The following is a 12,309-nucleotide window of genomic DNA, read 5'->3' on the forward strand; positions in this document are numbered from 1 at the left end:
GCCCCCCGCCCGCCCCCGCCGCCCCCCCGCCCCCCCCCGCCCGCCCGCGCCCCCCGCCCGCCCGCCGCACCCCGCCCCCCCCGCCCCCCCGCCCGCCCCGCCCCGCCCCCGCCCCCCCCCCCCCACGCCCGGCCCCCCCCCCCCCGCGCCGCCGCCCCCCCGCCCCGCCGCCGCCCCCCCCGCCCGCCCGCCCCCCGCCCCCCCCCGCGCCCGCCCCGCCCGCCCCCGCCGCGCCCCGCCCCCCGCCCCCCCCGCCCGCCCCCGACGCCCCCCCGGGCCCCGCCCTCCCCGCCCGCGCCCCCCCCCCCCCCCCCACGCCCGCCCCCCCGCCCCCCCCACGCGCCCCCCTCCCGCGCCCCCCCGCCCCCCCCCCCGGCCCGCCCGCCCCGCGCCCCCGCCGGCGCCGCCCGCCCGCCCCCCCACCCCCCCCCCGGCCCCCCCCCCCGCCCCCCCCCCCCCGCCCCTCCCCCCGCCGCCCCCCGCGCCCGCCCCCGCGCCCGCCCCCCCGCCCGCCGCAGCCCCCCCGCGCCCCCCGCGCCGCCCCCGCGCCCGCCGCCCCCCCCCCCCCGCGCCCCCCCGGGCGCCGCGCCGCCCCCGCGCGCCCCCGCGCCCCGCCGCCCCCCGGCCCCCCCCCGCCCCGCGCCGACCCGCCGCCCCCCCCCCCCCGCCGCGCCCCCCCGCGCCCCCCCCCCCCCCCGCGCCGCCCGCCCCCCCGCCCCGCCGCCCGGGCCCCCGCGCGCCCCGACGCCACCCCCCCGCCGCCCGCCCTCGCCCCCGTCCCCGCGCCGCCGCCCGCCCCGCCCGCGCCCCCCGCCCCCCCCCGCGCGCCCCCGCCGCCCCCGCGCCGCCCCGCCGCCGCCCCCCCCCCCACCCCGCCCGCGCGCCCCCCGCGCCCCGGGACCCCCCCCACCGACCGCCCCGCCCCGCCCGCCTCCGCCCGCCCGCCGCCGCGCCGCCCCCGCCCCCCGACCCGACCGCCCCCGCGCCGCCCGCCCGCCGCCGCCCCCCGCCGCCGCGCGCCCCGCCGCCCCCCGCCCGCGCCCCCGCCGACCGCCCGCCCCCCGTCGCCACCCCCCCCGCCCGCGCCCCCCGCGCGACCCCCGCGCGCCCCCCGCCTGCCCCCCCCGCCCGCCCGCCGCGCCCCGCCGCGCCCGCCCCCCCGCCCGCGCCGCCCCCCCCCGCCCCCCCGCCCGCGCCCCGCCCCGCCCCGCCCCCCCCCCCCCGCGACGCGCCGCGCGCCGCGCCCCCCGCGCCGCGCCGCCGCGCCGCGCCGCCCGACCGCCGCCCCGCCCGCGCGCCGCCGCCCGCGCGCGCGCGCCCGCGCCCGCTCGCCGCGCCGCCCGCGCCGCCGCGCCCCCGCGCCGCCCGCGCGCCCGCGCGCTCCCGCCCGCCGCCGCGCCGACGCGCGCCCCGCCGCCGCGACCCCCGCCGCCGCGCCCCGCCGCGCCGCCGCCGCGCCCGCCGCCGCCGCGCCCGCCCCCGCGCGCCCCGCCGCCGCCGCGCGCCGCCGCGCCGCCGCCCGCGCCGCGCCCCGCCGCGCCCGCCCCCGCCGCCCGCCCCGCGCCCCGCCGCCGCCGCGCCGACGCCGCCCGCCGCGCCCCCCGCGCGCGGCACCCCGACCCCCCTCGTCCGCCCGCGCCGCGCGCCCGACCGCCCGCCCGCCCGCCGCCCGACGCCCGCCCGCCGCCCGCGCGCCCCGCCCCGCCCGCCGCGCCGACCCCGCCCCCGCGCCTCCGCCCGCGCGCCGCCGCCGCCCGCCGCCCCCCCGCCCCCCCGCGCGCGCCCCACCCGCCGCCCCCCGCCCCGCCCCCCGCCCGCCCGCCCGCGCCCCCCCCCCCGCCCGCCCCCGCCCGCCCCGCGCCCCCCCCCGCCCCCCCCCGCCCCCCCCCCCGCCCCCCCCCCGCCGCGCCCCCGCCCCGCCCCCCGCCCGCCCGCGCGCCGCCGCCGCCCCCCCCCCCCCCCCGCCCGCCGCCCCGCCCGCCCCCCCCCCCGACCCCGCGCGCCCCCCCGACCCCGCCCGCCGCCCGGCCCGCCCCCCCCGCGCCGCCGCCCCGCCCCCCCCCCCCGCGCCCGCCCCCGCCGCCCGCCGCGCCGCCCGCCCGCCCCCCGCGCCCCCCCCCGCCGCCCCCCCCCGCCCCCCGCCCCCCCCCCCGCCCCGCCCGCCCCCCCCGCGCCCCCCCGCCCGCGCCCCCGCGCCCCCCCGGCCCGCCCCCCCCCCCGCCCCCCCGCCGCCCCCCGCCGCCCCCCCGCCCCGCCCCCCGCGCCCCGCCCCCCCCCCCCGCCCCGCCCGCCCCCCCCCCGCCCCCGCCCCCCCCCGCCCGCCCCCGCCCCCCGCCCGCCGCCCCCCCGCGCCCGCCCCCCCCCCCCCCCCCCCCCCCCCGGCCCGCCCCCCCGCCCCGCCGCCCGGCCCCCCCCCCGCCCCCGCCCCGCCCCCGCCCCCCCCGCCCCCCCCCCGCCCCCGCCCCCCCCCCCCCGCCCCCCCCCCCCCCCCCCCCCCGCCCGCCCCCGCGCCCCCCCCCCCCCGCCGCCCCGCCCCCGCCGCCCGCCGCGCCCCGCCCCCCGCGCCCGCGCCCGCCCCCCGCGCCGCCCCCCGCGCCCCGCCCCGCCCCCCCCCCCGGCCCGCCCGCCGACCCGACCCCCGGCGCCCCGCGCCCCCCCCCCCCCCCCCCCCCACCCCCCCCCCCCCGCGCCCCCCCCCCCCCGCCCGCGCCCCCCCGCCGCCCCCCCCCCCCCCCGCCCCCGCCCCCCGCCCCCCGCCCCGCCCGCCCCCGCCCCCCCCCGCCCCGCCGCCCCCCGCCCCCCCCCGCCCCCCCGGCCCCGCCCCCCCGCCGCCCCCCCCCCCGCCCGGCCCCCCCGCCCGCCCGCCCCCCCGCCCCCCCCCCCCCCCCCCCCCCCCCCCCCCCCCCCCCGCCCCCCGCCCCCCGCCGCCGCCCGCCCCCGCGCCGCCGCCCCCCGCCCCGCGCCCCGCGCCCCCCCCCCCCCCCCCCGCGCCGCCCCCCGGCCCCGCGCCGCCCCCGCCGCGCGCGCGCGCCGCGCCCCGCCCGCGCGCCGCGCGCGCCCGCCCGCCCCGCGCCGCCGCGCGCGCCGCGCCGCCCCGCGCCCGCCCGCCGCGCCCGCCCGCGCCGCGCGCCGCCCCGCGCCGCGCCGCCGCGCCCGCGCCGCGCCCGCGCCGCCGCCGCGCCGCGCCCGCGCGCCCGTCGCGCGCGCCGCCCGCCGCCGCCCCGCCGCGCCGCGCCGCCGCCGCGCCGCCCGCCGCCGCCGCCGCCGCCCGCGCCCGCGCCCGCGCCGCCGCGCGCCCCGCCGCGCCGCGCGCCCGCGCGCCGCGCGCCGCCCGCGCGCCGCCCCGCCCCCGCGCCGCGCCCGCCCCCCCGCCGCGCCGCGCGCCGCCGCCGCGCCCCCGCCGCCGCCGCCGCGCCCGCGCGCCCCGCGCCGCGCCGCGCCGCCCCGCGCGCCGCCGCCGCCGCCCCCCGCCGCCGCGCGCGCGCCGCGCCGCCCCGCCGACCGCCGCCGCCCGCGCCGCGCCCGCCCCGCCCCCGCGCCGCCGCGCCGCGCGCGCCCGCCCGCCGCGCCCCGCGCCGCCGCGCGCGCGACCCCGCGCGCGCGCCGCCCGCCCGCCGCGCCGCCGCGCCGCCCGCGCCGCCCCGCGCGCGCCGCCCGCGCGCCGCCGCCCGCCCGCGCCGCGCCCGCGCGCGCCGCGCGCGCGCGCCGCCCCCGCCGCCGCCCGCCCGCCGCCGCGCCCGCCCGCGCGCCGCGATGTGACTTGCTCAAGGCCACATAGCGGAGCAGCAAGTGAATGAACTCGGAACCTTTCGGGTACGAAGCAAAGACCTTACCGCTGAGCCACGCTGCCCCATGCGATGCCAGCAGTTCTATCACAACGGCTATGTGGTCTTGTGGTATGACACTGAGCTTTCAGATCGGAAGGTCCTGGGTTCGAGCCTCGCTCAGCGCATAGTTGAGTCCATGAAAAAGACTATTTACTCACATTCTCTCACCGTACTTGGGTGTAAAATGAGTACCTGGCCGTTAACAGCGTTGTCTATGACGGAAAAAAAATGTAATATCGCCCAACAGGCGTCATGTCTCGTTCTACATGTTCCGTGTTGCTGTTCGTCAGGGATCCCTTTTAAAGCGCTTTGAGCACGTTTAGTGGATATTGCGCTATAGATAGTATGAGCTTGGCTAAGAAGCTCATAACATTGCCATCCGGAAGTATAACGGACCAACACACAAAACTGTGTGTATCCATGAAAGTTTATAGTCGGGTTAATACAGTTCAGTGAGCATTACTCATAAACGCGGATGGCAAGAAAACAATAACAAAGACCTCAGTGACGTCATCTTCGAATATATATCTCTATATTTCTATATTTAAAAAAAGCTCAAAAATACCAAATTTCCAACACAATTCCTCATTTCGGTCAAAATACTAACAACAGCCTAGTATCATCTAAATAGATAATATGTTGGAGCGAACCAGATGTCTCAAAGTCATTTTAAAGTTAACTCACTCAACCCTAACACCAACTTTCTCGGTGGCCCCCTAGTTACTTTTTACCCCATCATTAAATACATTTTTCTGAGACAAATTATAGTCAAATTATTAACGCTATTGTTGTTGAATTAACGTAATAATTGTATGTACACAGCAGTTTTGTTACTTTTAAATCGAGTATATTTTTAAAGAATTCAATTTTGAAAAGCACCAAAAATCTCTCAAAAAGAGGATAGCAGCACAGAGCTAGAGAATTAGGATTGAGAGAGTTAAGATGACGAAAACTGTGAACATTTACCACTTTTAGTTGTTGTTTTTTGGGGTTTTTTTTTTTGTATATTAATACACCTTTCAATTTAATTTAAATTTATTTAACTCACTCAATCCTAGAGTTTTTTTGGTTTTTTTTGGCTACTTTTCAAAACTGGAAAAATTGAATTAAAAATGAACATGTGCATATATAATTTTATTCAACTACCATTAACATGTAAAAACTAAAAACATTAGCTTTGATACTAGATAGATCTATAATTTGTCTCATAATGATATAATTAATAGGCATGGGGTAAAAGTAAAAGTAACTCGGGTAAACTACGGAATTTTTCGGTGTTAGGGTTGAATGAGTTAAATTAAAGTCTCATACACACACACACACACACACACACACACACACACATATATATATATATATATATATATAAAATATATATATATATATATATATATATATATATATATATATATATATATATTGAATCGTGTTTGATACAAATATGGTACGAAAAGTGCTCGACATGCAGTATATATATATATATATATATATATATATATATATATATATATATATATATATATTTATGAGTGTTGGTGGGTACTTGTAGGTACGAAAGTGCTCAATAATGGTGGTTAGAGCTAATATATAATGTAAATTTTCACTCACATTTTTTGCCGAGACGACTCGTTTCTGTGTGTTTCTCACACTTCTTCAGTCGGCATAATTATGCCGACTGAAGAAGTGTGAGAAACACACAGAAACGAGTCGTCTCGGCAAAAAATGTGAGTGAAAACTTAAATTATATATATATATATATATATATATATATATATATATATATATATATATATATATATATAATTTATCTATTCCAAGTTGTCAGCATCCGTATCACCCCGAAATAATTATAATACCTTACTTTTAAAGGCGATGCGTATCGTAGGATACTTACTTACTTAGAGATACATAGAGATGATTTCCAGAACAGGTTCTCTCAGGTGTCATCTTTGTTTCTTCCGGTTGCAGATTACCGTGAAGACAGAATGTGATGCTAGCCTTGTAATCATAGAAGATTTCTTGGTTTTTCCAATAACTATCCAGTCTGTTCTTGAATGAGTTTAGTAAGTCAGCACTGACAACTTTCTCTGGTAGACTGTTCCACACTTGAACCACTCTTAACACCGAAACTGAGAGGTCGTCAGGCAAAGCAGCCCCTACAGATGCGGTGCTAGAAAATGCAACCTGTGCCTGACAGAGAAACAGAGAATGTGCCAATCGTTTCCAACAAACGTTCTTTCAGACTCCTTGACGACAGTCGGGACTATTATTTACACTGTATCGAATGCACTTTTGATGTCTCACGATATATCTCTTTGATGACGTCGTTGTCTTAGTCTATTTGTGAGCTTTTGAGCTTTTTAAATATATATATATATATATATTAGCGCAATATCCACTAAACGTGCGCAAAGCGTTCGCCAACAGCAGCAATTAACATCCAGAACGAGACATTATGACGCCTGTTAAGCGATATTGTAACATTTTTATTTAGGACAGAGACAACGCTGTCAACGGCCAGGTACTCATTTTATACCTGAGTACGGTGAGAGAATGTGAGTAAAGAATCTTTTGCAAGGACTCAACTATGCGCCGAGCGAGGCTCGAACCCAGGACCTTCCGATCCAAAAGCGAGTGTCATACCACAAGACCCCATAGCCGCACAATAGTTTTAGAATAAAAGAAAACATGATAGAAACGAGTAGATGAAGTAGTTGTCAAGTAAACGCCCTATTATTTGGAGTTCAACAGTTGGAATCCAGATGGAATTGGGGGGGGGGGGGGGGGGGGGGGAGATATTTTCATTAATAGGAGAGTTATACGCGCTGTGGGGGTCCCGATAGCTCAGTTGGTAGAGCACTCGCTTCACACGCAAAGGGACCGAGATCGATCCCGGGGCAGTCGAGATTTGTTTTCTTCTCTGATCTTTCTGTCTACCCAGCAGTGAATGGGTATCTGGGTCTGTTAGATTTGGCGGATAGTACTTTGCGATATACTAGCGTCCTATCCAAAGGGTAGCAAGCAATTGCTATTGTCCGTTTCACGCCGAAGAAACCGGGATAAACTCCGGCTCCATTGGTCTGGTTGGCTCTGAAGGCTTCATTTTCTTTTATAGGCGCTGTCCTCTAATAAATAAAACAAATAAGATAAAATTCCCTTTATTCATCCCATAGGGGAAATTTGTCTCTAGGGTCTATTCTAAGGGAAGACTGGAATAACCCAGGCGTCAGCCGCAGTGCAGCGCCGCAAATTGAGCTAATGCGAGGTGATTTGCTCAAGGCCACACAGCGCAGCGGCGGGTGATCGAGTGAGTTAATATTATCAGTTTTTAGGTTTATCCCTTTTTTCGTAAGTCATATCTCTAGGCCAATCAGGAAGAGGCGGCAGTAAAGACAGTTATTGACATCGTCATGGCCATCTATTTTCTTTGATCTTAAGGTCATGCCCATATTTGGTGATCAAATCTCTCTCTCTCTCTCTCTCTCTCTCTCTCTCTCCTCCCCTCCTCTCTCTCTATCTCTCTCTCGCTCTCTCTCTCTCTCTCTCTCTGTGTGTGTGTGTGTGTGTGTGTGTGTGTGTGTGTGTGTAATTTATCAGACTACAATTGGATTCAGTAGTCTGATGTCACGCGCCCGGCAACGGCGGCCATCTTGGTTCTAAACAAAGAAAATCTTTACTTTTTATTCTTCATGCTGGCGAGAACTTTTCATTCCCTTTTCATATGCCTTGTGATCAGAATGTGTAAAAGTCAAAACATGATCAAATTGATGGGGTTTTTTTCCTCTGGGTACGCTTTTAAGCTCGCCGGAGAAATATTTCATACGGCGTCCGCCATTGTTCCGATAGTTTAGAGCCAGTGTTACTAAGTTACCATACGTCATTAGGAAGGAAGTGACTGTACGACTATTGAATCCTATCATTTGAGTCACGTTCCTCTAAAAAATAGTTCTTCCGGTAGCCTTGACCCCGACACCATGTGCTAAAAATAGAAACGACCACACCAAAGACGATATTACTATTACTCATGTCCTAAAGAAAGGAGAGAGGGGGGGGGGGAGAGAGAGAGAGAGAGAGAGAGAGGAGAGAGAGAGGGAGAAAGAGAAAAGAGAGAGAGAGAGAGAGAGAGAGAGATGGAGGGAGATAGGAGAAGGAGGATAAGAAGAAGAAGAAGAAGAAGAAGAAGAAGAAGAAGAAGAAGAAGAAGAAGAAGAAGAAGAAGAAGAAGAAGAAGAAGAAGAAGAAGAAAAACAAGAACAAAAAGAAGAAAAACAAGAACAAGAACAAGAACAAGACGAACAAGAGCAACAACAACAACAACAACAACAACAACAACAACAACAACAACAACATGAACAAGAATAAGAAGAACAAGAACAAGAAGAACAAGAACAAGAAGATGAAGAAGAAGAAGAAGAAGAAGAAGAAGAAGAAGAAGAAGAAGAAGAAGAAGAAGAAGAAGAAGAAGAAGAAGAAGAAGAAGAAGAAGAAGAAGAAGAAGAAGAAGAAGAAGAAGAAGAAGAAGAACAACAACAACAACAACAACAACAACAAAAAATACAACATGACCAAGAACAAGAACAAGAAGAAGAAGAACAACAACAAGAACATGATGATGATGATGATGATGATGATGATGATGATGATGGTGGTGGTGATGATGATGAAGAAGGAGAAGAAGAAGATAACACATCAGAGACGTGGCAAATGGCTCATTGTCATTTTCTACCATCAACAAATCAGACTAGTTCCTCACTCACGAGAGTTAGTTGTGCATGTGAGAACCCGATAGCCTTCATTCATTGTGTGAGTCATTGCCACATTATGTCTAATTAATTGTTGCCATTTTTAGCATCGTAAATCCTGATCCCCATACTCACTCTCCAACCAACCACGCACCAATCACCCTTCCTGTTTCTTCTTCTATTTCTATTTTCTATTTGTGACCCTTTGTCTCAAATCGGTATTATGTTGGAATGAATTGGACCCCGAAAAGTGACTATAGAAGTAAATTGATAGTAAATGTCAATTTTTTGAGCTTTTGTATTGTGAGAAATTGTCTTCATTCTGTAACATAACAAATCGAAACAAACCCCAAGTTTCATGTTTTTGTCAATAAATTCAATTTTTTTTGCACCCAAGTCATCCCGACATAATACCGTTTAGGGACTGTGTCTCACATTTTCTATTCTTTCCTCTCATTTTCACGATCTGCGCGACACACACACACACACACACACACACACACACACACAAAGGAGTTGTCAATCGCTCGCATCCTCATCATCTTCCTTTGATCTTGATTCCATATTTTGCAACACTGATTGCCTTCTGTTGTGTCGTTTTTCCTTTCAGCAATAGGATGGATTGACAGAATTTGTGATCCTCCGTCTCAAAACGGTATTATGTCGGGATGATTCAGGCCCCAAAAAGTGAATTTAGAGATAGAATGATGAGAAATTGGAGCTTAGACGTTTTTGCAATGCAAGAAATAGTCTTTATACTCCACCAGAACGTACGGAAATTAAACCCAAGTTGGATATTTGTGACTATGAATTCAATTTCCCCTACCGAGTGGATCCCGACATAATACCGCTTTGATACGGTGGGTCACATTTATGAAGTACAACAGACAAAGCCGAAAGGAACATGGAGAAGAATTAAAGAAGATGATATACAGAGAAGTGGTAAGACCTGGAATGAGATTAAAAAGTTAGCTCAGGATAGAGAAGGTTGGAAACTGTTTGTCTGTGCCCTATACCCTGAACCAGGGTGAAAAAGGCAATGATGATGATGATGATGATGACGATGATGATGATGATGATGATGATGATGATGATGAATAGGATGGATTTACAGCCTCCACCCTCTACTACAACAACACCATCATCTGCCAATAGGCCCCAGCCCGAAATTTATGAGAGTTTGTGTGTACAACATTTGATATTTTGACTATGACTGTTTTACTACCGTACTCTGGAAAACCCCATATTATTTGGGGGCAGCGTGGCCCAGCGATACTCTCTTTGCTTCGTACCCGAAAGGTACCGAGTTCGATTACCCGCTGCGCTGTATGGCCTTGAGCAAGTCACCTCGCCCTAGCTCAATTTGCGGCGCTGCACTGCGGCTAACGCCTGGGTTATTCCAGTCTTCCCTTGGAATAGACCCTAAAGACAAATTTCCCCTTGGGGATGAATAAAGGGAATTTTTTTTTAAACTTTGGCCAGAAAACTAGTCCTAGCGGCAAATGTGGTCTAGTGGTATGATGACACTCGATTTCGGATCGGAAAGTCCTGGGTTCGAGCCTCGCTCGACGCATAGTTGAGTCCTTGGAAAAGACTCTTTACTCACATTCTCTCATCGTACTCAGGCGTACTCAGCGTTACTGTGTCCGAAAAATTGTAATATCGCCTAACAGGCGTCTTCTCCCGTCCTACATGTTAAATGTTGCTGTTGACCAGGGACACCTTGTAAAGCGCTTTGAGCACATTTAGTGGATATTCTCCTATATTAAGCTCAATTAAAAAAAAAATAATAATGTTAGATTCGAACATGGGAACCGCCTATCTAAGATTGTGTCCTTCACCCCAACGCCTTCCACTCTCTTTTATCAATGCTTCAATTGGATTCAATAGTCTGATGTCCAGAAACGGCGGCCATCGTGGTTCGAAACAAAGAAAATCGTTACTTTTTATTCTTCATGCAGGCTAGAACTTTTCATATGTCTTGTGATCAGAATGTGTAAAAGTCAAAACATCTTTTTATTCTTCATGCAGGCTAGAACTTTTCATATGTCTTGTGATCAGAATGTGTAAAAGTCAAAACATGATCAGATTTATATGTTCGTCGGAGAAATATTTCATTAGGGCGTCCGCCATTGTTCCGATAGTTTAGAGCCAGTCCGCTTGGTTCTGCACTGCCCGTCCACAGCCGTGCCAGGGGGCTATGATACCGTCCATCAAGGAGGACAAAAATACCTGGACTGGAGTGAAACGGTTCACTTGGAGGTGTAACCATAAGAAACTACTACTACTAGAGCCAGTTACTAAGTTACCACGCGTCATTACGAATGAAGTGACGTCACGAATGATGAAGCGTATTCTACAACTCGATCAAGACCAAGACCAAGATCAATCTCACGATCAAGACGATGACGATGATGATGTCATCTAAGGGAGATAATAATATTATGATGATGATGATGAGACACCAAGGGAGAGCATTAGTCACAGTGTAAATCGTCTGTCGTCTGACTCTGACTGTGTCGCCAAGGAGTCTGGAAGACATGATTGGAGACCCTTGGGAGATGGCAGTGAGTCGTCCGTGAAATCTTCATTGTCCTAAATTGTTGCTATTTTTAGACTAGATACTCCGATGTGACCCTTCGTCTCGAAACGGTGTTATGTCGGAATGAATTGGACCCCGAAAAGTGACTTTAGAATTAAATTGATAGTAAATATCAATATTTGAGCTTTTGCATTGCGAGAAATTGTCTTCATTCTTTAACATAACAAATCGTAACAAACCCCTAGTTTCATGTTTTTGTCAATAAATTCCTTTTTTTTTTTGCACCCAAGTCATCCCGACATAATACCGTTTAGAGACGGTGGGTCACATATTTAATGTTTTTTCTTCTCTCTTTCTCTTTTCCCTTCTCTGTCTCTATTTATTTTTCTACAGTAATTTTATTCCACGTTTTTAAAACCACGACTTTCGCCCGGGAGTATCGATAAAATACAAAACCATTTTTCACTCCCTCTGACAACTTTTTTAGGTTTATCTTTAAAATATCCAAATTTGGATGTATGGCTCCTTCCCCCCCCCCCCCCCCCTCCCACCCCACCCCAATAATTGGCAAAATCCAGTTCCAGTTAAACAAAGAAAAGTGAAAAAGTAACACAGCATACTTCTGTGTGTAAATGAAATTTGAAGAAGCGAATATGACTCACACTGTGTCTTTGGTGGTAAAATATCAGTTTGTGTCCAGTTTGGAAAAATATAATTTTATAGTGAATAATAATAATAAAAGAAAATAGTTTTTTTTAAAACAGAAAAGAATAAAGAATGACAAAAATTCAACAACAACAAAAACAAACACACAAAATAAAAACATAAAAAAGAAAGAAAACAAAAAGAAAGAAAAAAGATAAAAAAAGAAGAAAAATGCGAGACTTAAGGAACATTATAATTGGATTCAATAGTCTGATGTCACGTCGCCCGGCAACGGCGGCCATCGTGATTCTAAACAAAGAAAATCGGTACTTTCTATTCTTCATGCTGGCTAGAACTTTTCATATGTCTTGTGATCAGAATGTATAAAAGTCAAAACATGATCAGATTTATATTATAATGTTGTATTTTTCTCCTCTGAATACGCTTTTATGCTCGTCGGAGAAATATTTCATAAGGGCGTCCGCCATTGTTCCTATAGTTTAGAGCCAGTTGCTAAGTTATTATGCGTCATTACGAGGGAAATGACGTCATG

General features: G+C 57.1%; 1 protein-coding gene across 1 annotated transcript in view; it reads left to right on the forward strand.

The window, feature by feature from the left end:
• Positions 1 to 7,258, forward strand: part of LOC144976587 (uncharacterized) — an 8,752-nt gene extending 1,494 nt beyond the window's left edge. The window contains exons 2-4 of the mRNA XM_078920881.1: positions 2,379 to 2,447; positions 2,667 to 2,735; positions 7,193 to 7,258. Of these exons, the coding sequence (XP_078777007.1) occupies positions 2,379 to 2,447; positions 2,667 to 2,735; positions 7,193 to 7,258 (204 nt within the window). The remainder of the gene's footprint in view (positions 1 to 2,378; positions 2,448 to 2,666; positions 2,736 to 7,192) is intronic.
• The last annotated feature ends 5,051 nt before the right edge of the window (positions 7,259 to 12,309 follow it).

Source organism: Berghia stephanieae, chromosome 7 (genome assembly GCF_034508935.2).
Source record: "Berghia stephanieae isolate SIO BIC M18660-M18661 chromosome 7, UCSD_Bste_1.3, whole genome shotgun sequence".
NCBI classification, from domain to species: domain Eukaryota; kingdom Metazoa; phylum Mollusca; class Gastropoda; order Nudibranchia; family Aeolidiidae; genus Berghia; species Berghia stephanieae.